The sequence below is a fragment of the Pristis pectinata genome, chromosome 3, assembly GCF_009764475.1.
Source record: "Pristis pectinata isolate sPriPec2 chromosome 3, sPriPec2.1.pri, whole genome shotgun sequence".
Taxonomy (NCBI): domain Eukaryota; kingdom Metazoa; phylum Chordata; class Chondrichthyes; order Rhinopristiformes; family Pristidae; genus Pristis; species Pristis pectinata.
Genome location: NC_067407.1, coordinates 144,200,617 through 144,215,147, shown reverse-complemented (window position 1 = coordinate 144,215,147; position 14,531 = coordinate 144,200,617). Strand labels below are relative to the sequence as shown.

The 14,531-nt window shown below is 49.0% G+C and overlaps 1 protein-coding gene across 1 annotated transcript in view; it reads left to right on the top strand.

Annotated features, from left to right (window-relative positions):
- LOC127568040 (nuclear receptor coactivator 1-like) overlaps nt 1–14,531 on the top strand; it is a 71,220-nt gene that overhangs the window by 38,399 nt on the left and 18,290 nt on the right. Inside the window, exons 8-9 of the mRNA XM_052011291.1 lie at nt 146–293; nt 6,512–7,521. Coding sequence (XP_051867251.1) covers nt 146–293; nt 6,512–7,521 — 1,158 coding nt within the window. The remainder of the gene's footprint in view (nt 1–145; nt 294–6,511; nt 7,522–14,531) is intronic.

Sequence of the window (14,531 nt, the reverse complement as noted above, 5' to 3'; positions counted from 1 at the left end):
TCATCAGTTTGTTTTGTCACCTCGAGGCTTCCTTTGGTAAAGGACTTTGATGGTCGGTCAGGATGATTGCAGAGTGTTGTCTGAGTTAATCCAGTGAGCTCTCCGCACTCACACGGTGCTTTACTTGTTTGGGTTCTTCACACAGTTCTGAAGAATGGAGCAGCAACAAGTGTGCTTTATCGGTTCTCCCTGAGTGATGGCACGGTCCTTCGAGCCCAGACCAAGTGCAAATTGTGCTACCCTGTTAGCACAGGTGGTCAGCCCTTCATCATGGGTGTTTACAGCGTGTACAGGTGGGTACCATCAGGGAGGACCAGACGGGCGGGAGAGGGGCAACAGTAGAGTGGGATCATGAGCAGGCTGGGACGGCTGCTGTGGTGGGGGGAGGCTGGTAAGCAAATGGGAAAGAGCAAAGAACATTAAGAATAGACACAGGAGTCTGCAGCCTGGAACTTAGTCCACAGTTCAGTAAGTTCGTGCCATTCTGAAGTTTTATACAACTGCAACATGAAGAAGGATGTGGGGGCAATACAATTAGAGAGGCCCGGAGGGGGCACAAAGTATCACTGGCAGACAAAATGAAAGAAAATCCTAAAGCCTTTTATATTAAGGGACCAATGGGGCAATCTATGGATGGAGCCGGGACACGATGAGGTCCTAAGTGGATACTTCTGTATTCACTGTGGAGAAGGATGTTGTGGTAAGAAAATTTAAGAGGCGTCAGTGAAATTCTAGCACATGTTATCACTAAAAAGGAGGTGGTTGGATATCTTAGCAGCTTTAAAGGTGGATAAATCCCCAGGAGCCTGATGAAACGTTTCCCTGGATGAGATTGTTGGGGCACTGACAGAGTTTTAAATCTTCACTGCCACAGGCGAGGTGCCAGATGACAGAAGGACAGTACATTAGGCATCTTTAATATGGGCAGCAAGGGTCAGCCAGGTAATTAGAGTTGGGACATTAATGGACATGAATCATGAAACAAGGGAACCTTGGATGTCCAGAGAAGTGATGAACTTAGTCAAGAAGAAAAAGGACAAGTATGTAGAGCTTCGGAAGTTAGGATCAGACCGAGCACATGAGGACTATAGAGAAGGCAGAAATTAGGAAAGCCAGGAGGGGCCATGGAAAGTCCTTAGCAAGTAGGATTAAGGAGAATCCAAAGGCATCTTTTCCCTATGTCAGGAATAAGAGGATAACAAGTGAAAGGGTAGGACCACTTAAGGCTAAAGCAGGGAATCTATGTTTGGATGCAGAGGATGAGGGTGAGATTCTGAATGAGTATTTCTTTTCAGTATTTACCCAGGAAAGGGACATGCAGGAAACAGAAATTGGAACTGAGGGCGTAAACATGTTAAGGCATTTAGAGGTCAAGGAGGAGGTAGTAGTTCTCCTAAACAGTATTAAAGTGGATAAGTCCCTGGGGCCCGATGGGATATACCCCAGGTTACTGAGGGAGGCGAGAGAGGAAATTGCTGGGGCCTTGACCAGTATCTTTGTGTCCTCTTTGACCACGGGTGAGGTCCCGGAGGACTGGCGAGTGGCTAATGTTGTTCCTCTATTTAAGAAAGGAACAAGGGAAAACCCAGGGAACTATAGACTGGTGAGTCTCACATCAGTTGTAGGGAAATGGCTGGAGAAAATTCTTAGAGATGTGATATACGAACATCTGGAATCCAATGGCTTGATTAGGGAAAGCCAGCATGGCTCTGTGTGGGGCAAGTTGTGTCTTACTAACCTGGCTGAGTTTTTTGACAAGGTGACGAGAGAGATTGATGAAGGTAGAGCTGTGGATGTCATCTATATGGACTTCAGTAAGGCATTTGACAAGGTCCCATATAATAGGTTAATCATGAAAGTTCAGATGCATGGGATCAGTGGAGAATTGGCTGTGTGGATCCAGAACTGGCTTGCCCATAGAAGACAGAGGGTGGTGGTTATTTGGGCTGGAGGCCTGTGAGGAGTGGTGTTCCGCAGGGATCTGTACTGGGACCTCTGCTGTTTGATTTGTACATAAATGACCTGGATGAGTACATTGATGGGTGGGTTAGTAAGTTCGCAGACGATACCAAGATTGGTGGAGTTGTGAATAGTGTAGAAGACTGGCGATGGATACAGCGTGATATAGATCAGTTGCAGATTTGGGCAGAGAAATGGCAGATGGAGTTTAACCCGTATAAATGTGAGATGCTGCACCTTGGTAGGACTAATGTCAAGAGGCAGTACACTCTAAAGGGCAAGACCCTTAACAGTGTTGAAGAGCAGAGAGACCTTGGGGTGCAAGTCCGTGACTCATTGAAAGTGGCTACACAGGTAGACAGAGTGGTTAAGAAGGCTTATGGAATGCTTGCTTTCATTAATCAAGGAATTGAGTATAGGAGTTATGATGCATCTCTATAGAACTCTGGTTAGGCTGCATTTAGAGTATTGCGTGCAGTTCTGGTCACCTCACATTGGAAGGATGTCGAGGCTTTAGAGAGGGTGCAGAGGAGGTTTACTAGGATGCTGCCTGGATTAGAGGGCATGTGCTATCAGGAGAGGCTGGACAAACTTGGGCTCTTTTCTCTGGAGCGGCAGAGGCTGAGGGGTGATCTGTTGGAAGTTTATAAAGTGATGAGGGGCAATAGATAGGGTGGACAAGCAATATCTTTTTCCCATTATTGAGCGATCCAATACCAGAGGGCATGCATTTAAGCTGGGGGGGGGTGAGGTTCAGAGGACACGTGAGGGGTACGTTTTTTACTGAGGGAGCGGTGGATGCCTGGAATGCGTTGCCTGATAGGGTGGTGGAGGCTTTTAAGAGGGGCTTGGATGGGCACATGAATGACAGGAAAATGGAGGGATATGGACATTCTGTAGGTAGGAGGGATTAGCTATGTCGGTACAACATTGTGGGCCGAAGGGCCTGTTCTGTGCTGTACTGTTCTATGTTCTATTATGTTGCAGTTGTATAAGTCATTGGTGAGGCCGCACTTGGAGCACTGTGGACAGTTTTGGTCACCCTGTTACAGGAAAGACGTGGTTAAACTGGACAGAGCGCAGAGAAGATTTATGAGGATGTTGCCAGGACTGGAGGGCCTGAGTTATACGGAGAGCTTGGGCAGGCTGGTTCTTTATTCCTTGGAGAATGAGGGACAACCTTATACAAGTGTTTATAGTTACGAGAGACACAGATAAGGTACCCTACCAGGGTAGGGGAATCCAAAACTAGGGGCATAGATTTAGGGTGAGAGGGGAAAGATTTAAAAGGGACCTGAGGGGCCACTTTTTCCTGCAGAGGGTGGTGAGTATATGGAACGAGCTGCCAGAGGAATTGGGTGAGGCAGGTACAACGGTATCATTTAAGAAGCACTTGGATAGGTACATGGAGGGGCGGGGCTTGGAGGGATATGGGCTGAACACAGCAAGTTGGGACTAGCTGGGTGGGCACCATGGTTGGCATGGACTGGTTGGGCTGAAGGGCCTGTATGCGTGCCTGTATTGCTCTATGGCTGTAGTGCAGCATGGGACAGGCCATTTGGCCCACAATGTTGTGCCGATCTTGATACCAATTTATACTAAATGTCCTCTTCCTGTGTATCATCCACATAATGTGCGGGGAAGAGGGATGAGATTAATTAGGAGTCATTGGTTTAATTAGTTTGGCACAACCTCGTGGGCTGAAGGGCCTGTCCTGTGCTGTACCGTTGTATGTACTCACCACCCTCTGTGTGACAAACCTCCCCCTCGGGTCCCCTTTAAATCTTTCCCCTCTCACTTCATGAAGCAAGGCAGCTCACAGGTGTAGCAGTAGTTAAAGGAGCAAATAATATCATCTCTATTACACAACTATTTGAACGCAAGAGTAAAGTGGTGTTATTGTGATTACATACTGCCTTAAGACCATAGTTGGAGAATTCTGTGCAGTTTTCAAGGAAGTGAGAAGGAGACTTGCCTTTCTTAACAGGAGAGTCATGAACAGAGGGACACAGCTACAAAATAAGGGTCCAGTCATTTAAAACTGAGGCGTGTGGAAATGTCTTCTCTCAGAGGGTGGTGAATCTCTGGAATTCTCAGCTAGGGGAGGGGAGTGGGGGTGGAGCTGGGAGACAGGGACAGGTGGATAGATGGAGGCAGAGGGAGTGAGGTGATGGGAGGGGAGGGTGGGGGGGGTAGGCGGCTGCTGGAGGGAGACAAGCAGGAACACAAGGGGCTGCCAGTGCTGGAGGTGAGAATGGGAACCATTAGGGGAGAGGAGTATCGCACCCGCCGGTCTTTTTTTCTTTTCTCCCCATTTGAGAATAAGGGGTAGGCCAGTTAGGTTTGAGATGAGGAGGTTTCTTCACTTAGAGGGTGGTGATTCCTTGCAGCAGGCTCAGTCATTGAGTTCATTCAGAACAGCGATGGATCGATGTCTGGATGTTGAGGTATCGTGGGATGTGCAGGAATATAGTGGTGAGGGCGAAGATCAGCTATGGGCTAGATGAATGGTGGGGCAGGCTGGAGGGGCTGAATGGTCTCTCCTGATCACATTCTCCAAGGCTTCCAGAAAGCACTGGCCAGGCCTCATCTTCACCCATGTAAACAAGCTTAGCCACACGTCAGCTGCCTCTGCCCTGATTTGCTGTCTGTCTCCCTGCCTGCTCTGTCTGTCTCTGCTTGAAAGTAAACTAGCACAAAATATAAAAACAGACAGTAAAAGTTTTTATGATATAAAGCGGAAAAAGGGTGGCTAAAGTGAACGTAGGTCCCTTGGAAGATGAGAAGGGGGAATTACTATTGAGTAATGTGGAAGTGGCCGAGGCCTTGAACGACTATTTTGTGTTGATCTTCACGGTGGAGGACAAGCCTAACATGCCAAAGAGAGATGTTATGGATGTGATGGGAGGTGAGGACCTCAATACAATCGCTGTCACTGAAGAGGTAGTGATGAGCAAACTAGTGGGCAGACAAGTCTCCGGTCCTGATGGGATGCATCCCAGGATACTGAAAGAAATGGCCGGAGTTATAGTAGAGGCATTTGTGATAATTTACCAAAATTCTCTGGACTCTGGGCAGGTCCCGGTGGATTGGAAGACAGCGAATGTCACGCCACTGTTTAAAAAAGGATGTAGGCAAAAGGCAGGTAACTATGGGCCAGTTAGCATCTGTATAGAAGTGGTTCCATCAGGCAGACATAGCATGGATTCAGGAAGGGCAGGTCCTGTTTGGCAAACTTACTGGAGTTCTTTGAGGATATAGTGAGCGCAGTGGATAGAGGGGAACAGGTGGATGTTGTGTACTTGGATTTCCATGAGGCATTTGATAAGGTGCTGCATAAAAGATTTATCCATAAGATAAGGATGCATGGAGTTGGGGGTAATGTATTAGCATGGATAGAGGATTGGTTAACCAATAGAAGGCACAGAGTTGGGATAAATGGGCGTTTCTCTGGTTGGCGATCAGTGGTGAGTGGGGTGCCGCAAGGGTCGGTGCTGGGCCAGTAACTGTTCACGATATACATTAACGATTTGGAAGAGGGGACTGAGTGCAGCGTATCTAAGTTTACTGATGACACTAAATTGAGTGGAAAAGCAAATTGTGCAGAGGATGCGGAGAGTCTGCAGAGAGAGAGATATAGATAGGTTCAGTGAGTGGGCAAGGGTCTGGCAAATGTTGGTAAATGTGAGGTCATCCACATTGGAAGGAAAAGTAGAGGATCAGATTATTATTTAAATGGTGAAAGATTGGAGCAAGCTGTTGTGCAGAGGGACTTGGGAGCGCTTGTGCATGAATCGCAAAAGGTTGGTTTGCAGGTGCAACAGGTTATCAAGAAGGCAAATGGAACGTTGCCCTTCATTGCTGGAGGGATTGAATTTAAGAGCAGGGAGGTTATGCTGCAACTGTACAGGGTACTGGTGAGGCCGCACCTGGAGTACTGCGTGCAGTTCTGGTCTCCTTACTTGAGGAAGAATATACTGGCTTTGGAGGCAGTGCGGAGGAGGTTCACCGGGTTGATTCCGGAGATGAAGGGTTAGTCTATGAGGACAGACTGAGTCGCCTGGGCCTATACTTGCTGGAATTCAGAAGAATGAGAGGGGATCTTACAGAAACATAAAATTATGAAAGGGAGAGATAAGATAGAGGCAGGAAGGTTGTTTCCACTGGTAGGTGAGACTAGAACTAGGGGACATAGCCTCAAGATTCGGGGGAGTAGATTTAGGACGGAAATGAGGAGAAACTGCTTTTCCCAGAGAGTAGTGAATCTGTGGAATTCTCTGCCCAGGGAAGCAGTAGAGGTTACCTCATTAGATATATTTAAGACACAGTTAAATAGATTTTTGCATAGTAGGGGAATTAAGGGTTATGGAGAAAAGGCAGGTAGGTGGATCTGAGTCCATGACCAGATCAGCCATAATCTTATTGAATGGTGGAGCAGGCTTGACGGGCCGAATGGCCGACTTCTGCTCCTATTTCTTATGTTGTTATGCTTGCTCTGTCCGTCTCGAGCTGATTTCCGTGTGATGGTTCCACAATCTCCTTCTCTCCCCAGGGAGCAGAGTCTGGCTGCACCTCAGCAGACCCTCAGTTCGTGCCCATCAGTGCCTCAGTCAGTGGATCAGAGTGCCGGTCCAGCTCACAGCTCTCCTCCCTCCAGCACCAATCCAGGACTGGCCATCAAACTGCTGCAGGACTTGGGCTCTGGCAGTACTGGTGCCAGTGGTGCCACCAACCTGCGGTGTTCACCTGGAGGACCGGTGAACCGGGACTCGTCAGCTGCCCAGAGCAGCCCTGCAAGCAGTGTAGGGGTGTCAGGTTTCCCATCGCCTCGAGCACAGGGCAGCCCTGGGAACACCTTCTCCCCAGGTCCCTCCCTGGTGTCCTCACCCACTGAACACTTCAGCTGCAACCCCAACCACACCCCAAATCTCACCCCCACTCCCAATACCAACCTCGAACCAAACTCCACACCCAGCCCCCACCAGCCCCTCTCTCTCCCTGCTGAAGATTACTCTGGAGCACCGAGTTTGCCAGTGAGGCAACCCATGTCCAGCGCAGCGAGGGGAACGGCGTTGGACTGCAAGGTGCTGCCCTGGTGTGGAGCTGAGGGAGTCCTGGGCTTCAGTCCTGTGAACCAGGCCTCGGTCTCTGCACGTCAGACTGAGAGCAGAAGCTGCCGGGATGTGAACCGAGGCAAACTCCTGCAGCTGCTAACCAGCAGCCCGGAGCAGACCGGCCCAGGAGACTGGCGTGTCGATCCTGTGATGTTCCGTGCAGACTCGGCGACAGAGCACCAGGGAACCCTGCAGCACCTTCTGCAGGAGACTGTTGCCTGCCACGTCCCACTGCTGCACCAATACAGGAAGGCCACTCACTGCGGCCAGGAGCCGGAGAGTCAGCCGCTACTGCGGCACCTGCTGGACACGGACGAGCCCAGGACACCCGGCCTCAGCCTGGACAGTGTGAAGTCAGAGACGGCCAGCAGTCTCTTGTCCTGCACATCGGAGCGGGTGAGCTGGCTGTGGGGAGGGAGCGGCCGCAGGGTGGGAGCCGGCCAGGAGGGTCTAGGAGGGGGGCGGGGGAGGGTGTAAGGGCAGGGCGTGTCAGGGGTTGAAAGGACAGGGGTATGTCGGGGGTCTGTCGGGGTGGAAGGATAGGAGTACGTCAGGGGGTGTAGGGACGGGGGTATGTCAGGGGGTGTAAGGACGGTGGGTGTGCCAGGGGGTGTAAGGATGGGGTGTGTCAGATCGAAGGACGGTGGGTGTGTCGGGGTGTAATGACGGTGGGTGTGTCAGGGGTATAAGGACGGGGATATGTTCCATGTTACGTGGCTGATACTGGAGGACGCTGGGCAGGTGTTGCATAGTGAGGTGGACTGACACACGTCAAGTGAAACCTCTTCCAGTGGAAGCAGAGTCAGGCTGTAGATTTACACCGACTGGTGATGGGACGTGGTTCATAGCAGTGGTCAGGAGGCACCACCTGAAAGGGGTGTGCAGGAGGTTGAGCAGGGACCACAGAAGGGGGTGGGAATGATTACAGAGTGGCTTCAAAGGAACAACCTAGGTGGAAGGACAAAGTGGATATGAAGGTAGTTCAGGAGAGTGACACTGAGGTACAAGATTAGCCCACATGAAGAGCAGACGCATGCCAGCTCATGCTTCTAGTTCTGTGTTCATTTTCCACATCTCTCTTGCCCCAACAGTTGTCTCACTGGATTTGACGACTACTTTGCATCTGTTTACCTTAATGCGAGAAGTGTTCAGGGTAAGGGTGATGAACCTGGATCAGTACATGGAATTACGATGTTGTGGCCATTACAGAGACTTGGCTGTCGCAAGGGCAGGATTGGCTGCTTGATGTTCTGGGGTTTAGATGTTTCAAAAGTGATAGGGACGGAGGTAAAAGTGGGGGGCGGGGCGCGGCATTGCTAATCAGGGACAGTATCACAGCTGTAGGAAGGGAGGACATCACAGAAGGATCGTCTACTGAGTCAGTGTGGGTGGAAGTCAGAAACAGGAAGGGAGCGATCACTCTATTGGGAGTATTCTGTAGGCCCCCCAATAGCCACTGGAACACTGAAGAGCAGATCAGGAGGCAGATTTTGGAAAGGTGCAAGAATAACGGGGTTGTTGACATGGGAGACTTCGAGACTTCAACTTCCCTAATATTGATTGGCACCTCCTTGTGCAAAAGGGTTAGAAGGGGTAGAATTTGTTCGGTGTGTCTAGGAAGGATTGGTGACACAGTATGTGGACAGGCTGACTAAAGGAGTGGCCATAATGGATCTAGTACTAGGCAATGAACCTGGTCAGGTGACAGACCTCTTGGTGGGAGAGCATTTCAGCGATAGTGACCACAACTCCCCTGTAGTATAGCCGTGGACAGAGATACGTAGGAGCAGACATTATGGGTGAAGTGGTAAATTACGATAGTATGAGGCAAGAACTTGGGAGCATAAACTGGGAACAGATGTTCTTTGGTAAATAGAACCATAGAACAATACAGCACAATACAGGCCCTTCGGCCCACCATGTTGTGCCGCCCTTCAAACCACACCTAAGACTAACCCCTTCCTCCCACATATCCCTCTATCTTAAATTCCTCCATATGCTTACCTAACAATCTCTTGAACTTGTCCAACGTATCAGCCTCCACCACCACCCCAGGCAGCGCATTCCATGCACCAACCACTCTCTGGGTGAAAAACCTCCCTCTGACATCTCCCTTGAACTTCCCACCCATTACCTTAAAGTCATACCCTCTTGCATTGAGCATTGGTGCCCTGGGAAAGAGGTGCTGGCTGTCCACTCTATCTCTTCCTCTCAATATCTTGTATAGACACACCGATAAGACAGGAGGAGAGTAACTGGGTAACTGTCGGGATAGGGAAGAGGAGCAGGCAGAGAGAGCAGAACACCCCTGTGGCTGTCCCCATCAATAATAGGTATACCGCTCTGGATACTGTGGGTGGGAATGACCTACCAGGAACTAGTTGCAGAGGTCTGGTCTCTGGCACCGAGAGTGGACCCTCAACTCAGAAGGGGAAGAAGGAAGAGAGGAGAGCGGTAGTGATAGGGGATTCTATAGTCGGGATAGATGGGATATTCTGTGGGGATGATCGGGAATTCCGGATGGTCTGTTGCCTCCCTGGTGCCAGGGTCCGGGATATCTCAGATCGGGTTCAGGTTATTCTCAGGAGGGAGGGCGTGAACCCAGATGTTGTGATCCATGTAGGGACTAACGACGTGGGCAGGAAAAGAGAGGAGGTCCTGCGTAAGGAGTTCAGGGAGTTAGGTTCTAAGTTGAGGGGCAGGACATCCAGGGTAACGATCTCAGGATTGCTACCTGTGCCACATGCGAGTGAGGAGAGGAATAGGAAGATTAGGCAGATTAATATGTGGCTGAGGGGATGGTGCGAGAGGGAGGGCTTCAGGTTTATGGATAATTGGGATTTGTTCCAGGGAACATGGGATCTGTTCCAACGGGACGGTTTACACCTGAACTGAAGGGGTACTGACATTCTTGCAGGAAGGTTTGCTAATGCTGCTCGGGGGGGGGGGGTTTAAACTAAATTTGCAGGGGGAGGGGATCCAGAATGAGAGAGAGGATAGCGAGATGGAGGGTAGAGGACAGGTAGGAACTACACAATTTAGGAACATTAATACGAATGGAGAGAGGAGAAATGGGTTAAAAATCCTATATCTGAATGCACGGAGTGTCAGGAATAAGGTAGGCGAGCTTGAAGCTCAGATACGAATGGGTAAGAATGATGTTGTTGGGATAATGGAGACATGGCTGCAGGGAGATCAGACCTGGGAAATGAATTTTCAAGGGTATACATGCTATCGTAAGGACAGGAAGGTGGGCAGAAGGGGTGGGGTGGCCCTGTTGGTGAGGAATGAGATTCAGTCCCTTGCAAGGGGGGACATTGAATCAGGAGAAGTAGAGTCAGTGTGGATAGAACTGAGGAACTGTAAGGGCAAAAAGACCCTAATGGGTGTTATCTGCAGGCCTCCAAACAGTGGCATGGATATTGGGTGCAAGCTGAATAGTGAGTTAATGTTGGCATGTGGCAAGGGTAATGTCACAGTAGTTATGGGGGATTTCAATATGCGAGTGGACTGGGAAAATCAGGCTGGTACTGGACCCCAGGAAAGGGAGTTTATAGAGTGGCTCTGGGATGCATTCTTGGCGCAGCTGGTATGAGAGCCGACCAGGGAGAGGGCTATTCTGGATTTAGTGCTGTGTAATGAGTAGGATTTGATAAGAGAACTCGAAGTAAAGGAGCCATTGGGAGGTAGTGACCATAACATGATAAGTTTTTATCTGCAATTGGAGAGGGAAAAGGGCAAATCAGAAGGGTCAATTTTGCAGTTGAACAAAGGAGACTATGGAGCCATGAGGGAGGAGCTGGCTGAAGTTGACTGGGCGGCATCCTAGCAGAATTGTCAGTGGAACAGCAATGGCAGGTATTCTTGGGAATAATGCACAAGGTGCAGGATCAGTTTATTCCCCAGAGAAGGAAAGACTCAAAGAGGGGAAAGGGGCCACCGTGGCTGACAAAGGAAGTCAGAGATAGCATTGTGTTAAAAAGGAAGAGGTATGGCAGAGCCAAGCTGAGTGGGAAGATAGAAGATTGGGAAATTTTTAAGGTGCAGCAGAATTTAACTAAAAAGGTAATTCGGGAAGAAAAAATGAGGTACGAAGGCAAGCTAACCAGAAATATTAAGGAGGATAGCAAAAGCTTTTTTAGGTATGTGAAGGGAAAGAAGTTAGTTAGGAACAATGTTGGGCCCTTGAAGACTGAATCGGGTGAAATTATTACGGGAAACAGGGAGATGGCAGTTGAATTTTTAATAAGTACTTTGGATCTGTCTTCACGGGGGAAGATGTAAGAAATCTCCCAGAGGTAAGGATGGACAAAAGGCAGAGGGTGACAGAGGAACTGAAGTGGATTGACATTAGGAAAGAAATGGTGATGGGTAGACTAATGGGGCTGAAGACTGACAAATCCCCAGGTCCAGATGGTCTGCATCCCAGGGTACTAAAGGAGGTGGCTCTAGAAATTGTGGATGCATTGGTGATCATTTTCCGATGTTCCTTAGATTTGCGGTCAGTTCCTGAGGATTGGAGAATGGCCAATGTTATCCCACTTTTTAAGAAAGGAGGGAGGGAGAAAACGGGAAACTATCATCCAGTTAGCCTAACATCTGTGGTGGGGAAGATGCTAGACTCCATTATTAAGGATGAAATAGCGGCATATTTGGATAGCAATGATAGGATTGGGTCGAGTCAACATGGATTTACCAAGGGCAAATCATGCTTGACTAATCTACTGGAGTTTTTTGAGGATGTAACCAGGAAAGTAGACGAGGGAGATTCAGTGGATGTTGTATACCTCGACTTTCAGAAGGCATTTGATAAAGTGCCGCACAGGAGATTGGTGGGTAAAATTAGGGCTCATGGAATTGGGGGCGGGTATTAACATGGATAGAAAACTGGTTGGCGGGTAGGAAACAAAGGGTAGGGGTGAATGGATGTTTCTCAGAATGGCAGGCTGTGACTAGTGGGGTGCCACAGGGCTCGGTGCTGGGAGCGCAGCTGTTTACGATCTATGTTGATGATTTAGATGAAGGCATTGTGAATAACATTAGCAAGTTTGCTGATGATACAAAGTTGGGTGGCAGTGCGACATGTGTAGAGGAAGTTAGGAGAATTCAAGGTGATTTGGATAGGTTGGGTAAGTGGGCAGATACTTGGCAGATGAAGTTTAATGTGGATAAGTGTGAGGTTATCCACTTTGGGAGCAGGAACAGGAAGGCGGATTATTATCTGAATGGTGTGGGGTTAGGTAAGGGGGAAATACAAAGGGATCGAGGAGTCCTTGTTCATCAGTCACTGAAAGTGAATGAGCAAGTGCAGCAGGCAGTGATGAAGGCTAATGGAATGTTGGCCTGTATTACAAGGGGAATTGAGTACAAAAGCAAGGAGATTCTTTTGCATTTGTACAGGGCCCTGGTGAGACCACTCCTGGAGTATTGTGTACAGTTTTGGTCTCCAGGGTTAAGGAAGGATATCCTGGCTATAGAGGGTGTGCAGCGTAGGTTTAGGAGGTTAATTCTGGGGATGTCGGGACTGTCTTATGCTGAGAGGTTGGAGAGACTGGGATTGTACACGCTGGAATTGAGAAGATTGAGAGGGGATCTGATTGAAACATACAGGATTATTAAGGGATTGGACAAGATAGAGACAGGAAATATGTTCCAGATGTTGGGGAAGTCCAGGACCAGGGGGCATGATTTAAGAATAAGGGCTAGGCCATTTAGGACAGAGGTGAGGAAAAACTTCTTCTCCCAGAGGATTGTGAATTTGTGGAATGCACTGCCTCAGAGGGCAGTGGAGGCCAATTCTCTGGGCACTTTCGAGAAGGAGCTAGATAGGTTTCTTATAGATAGGGGAATCAAGGGATATGGGGACAAGGCAGGAACAGGATATTGATTGTTGAGGATCAGCCATGATCTCAAACTGGCGGTGCAGACTTGAAGGGCCGAATGGTCTACTTCTGCTCCTATTGTCTATTATACCTTTATCGTGTCTCCCCTCATCCTCCTCCTCTCCAATGAGTAAAGCCCTAGCTCCTTTAGTCTCTCCTCATAATCCATACTCTCTAAACCAGGCAGCATCCTGGTAAATCTCCTCTGCACCCTTTCCAACGCCTCCACATCCTTCCTATAATGAGGCGACCAGAACTGGACACAGTACTCTTAAGTGTGGTCTAACCAGAGTTTTGTAGAGCTGCATCATCACTTCGCGATCCCACGACTTATGAAAGCTAACATCCCATAAGTTTTCTTAACTACCCTATCCACCTGTGAGGCGACTTTCAGTGATCTGTGGATATGAACCCCCAGATCCCTCTGCTCCTCCACACTGCCCAGAATCCTGCCATTAACCTTGTACTCTGCCCTGGAGTTTGTCCTTCCAAATGTACCACTCACACTTCTCCGGACTCAACTCCATCTGCCACTTCTCAGCCCAGCTCTGCATCCTATCAATATCCCTCTATAAGCTTCGACAGCCCTCCACACTATCCACACCACCACCGATCTTTGTGTCATCTGCAAACTTGCGAACCCAGCCTTCCACCCCCTCATCTAAGTCATCTATAAATATCACAAAAAGTAGAGGTCCCAGAACCGATCCCTGTGGGACACCACTAGTCACAGCCCTCCAATCCGAATGCACTCCCTCCACCACAACCCTCTGCTTTCTACAGGCAAGCCAATTCTGCATCCACACGGCCAAGCCTCCCTGGATCCCTTGGCCTCTGACCTTCTGAAGAAGCCTACCATGCGGAACCTTGTCAAACGCCTTACTAAAATCCATGTAGACCACATCCAGTGCACTACCCTCATCAATCTTCCTGGTTACCTCCTCAAAGAACCCTATCAGGCTTATGAGGCAAGGTCTTCCCTTCACAAAGCCATGCTGGCTGTCCTTAATCAGTCCATGATTCTCCAAATGCTCATAGATCCTATCTCTTAGAATCCTTTCTAACAGCTTACCCACCACAGACGTAAGGCTCACCGGCCTGTAATTCCCTGGACTATCCCTACTACCTTTCTTGAATAAGAAGACAACATTCGCCAACTTCCAATCCTCCGGTACCATCCCCGTGGACAACGAGGACTCAAAGATCCTAGCCAAAGGTTCAGCAATCTCCTCCCTCGCCTCACGAAGCAGCCTGGGGAATATTCCGTCAGGCCCCGGGGACTTATCTGTCCTAATATTTTCTAACAACTCCAACACATCCTCTCTCTTGATATCTACATACTCTAGAACATTACCCTTACCGACACTGTCCTCAGCATCAAGACCCCTCTCCTTGGTGAATACTGAAGGGAAGTATTCATTGAGAACCTCACCCACTTCCACAGCTTCCAGGCACATCCTCCCACCTTTGTCTTTAATCGGACCTACCTTTACTCTAGCCATCCTTCTGCTCTTCACGTATGAGAAAAAAGCTTTGGGATTCTCATTAACCTTACTCGCCAAAGCCTTTTCATGTC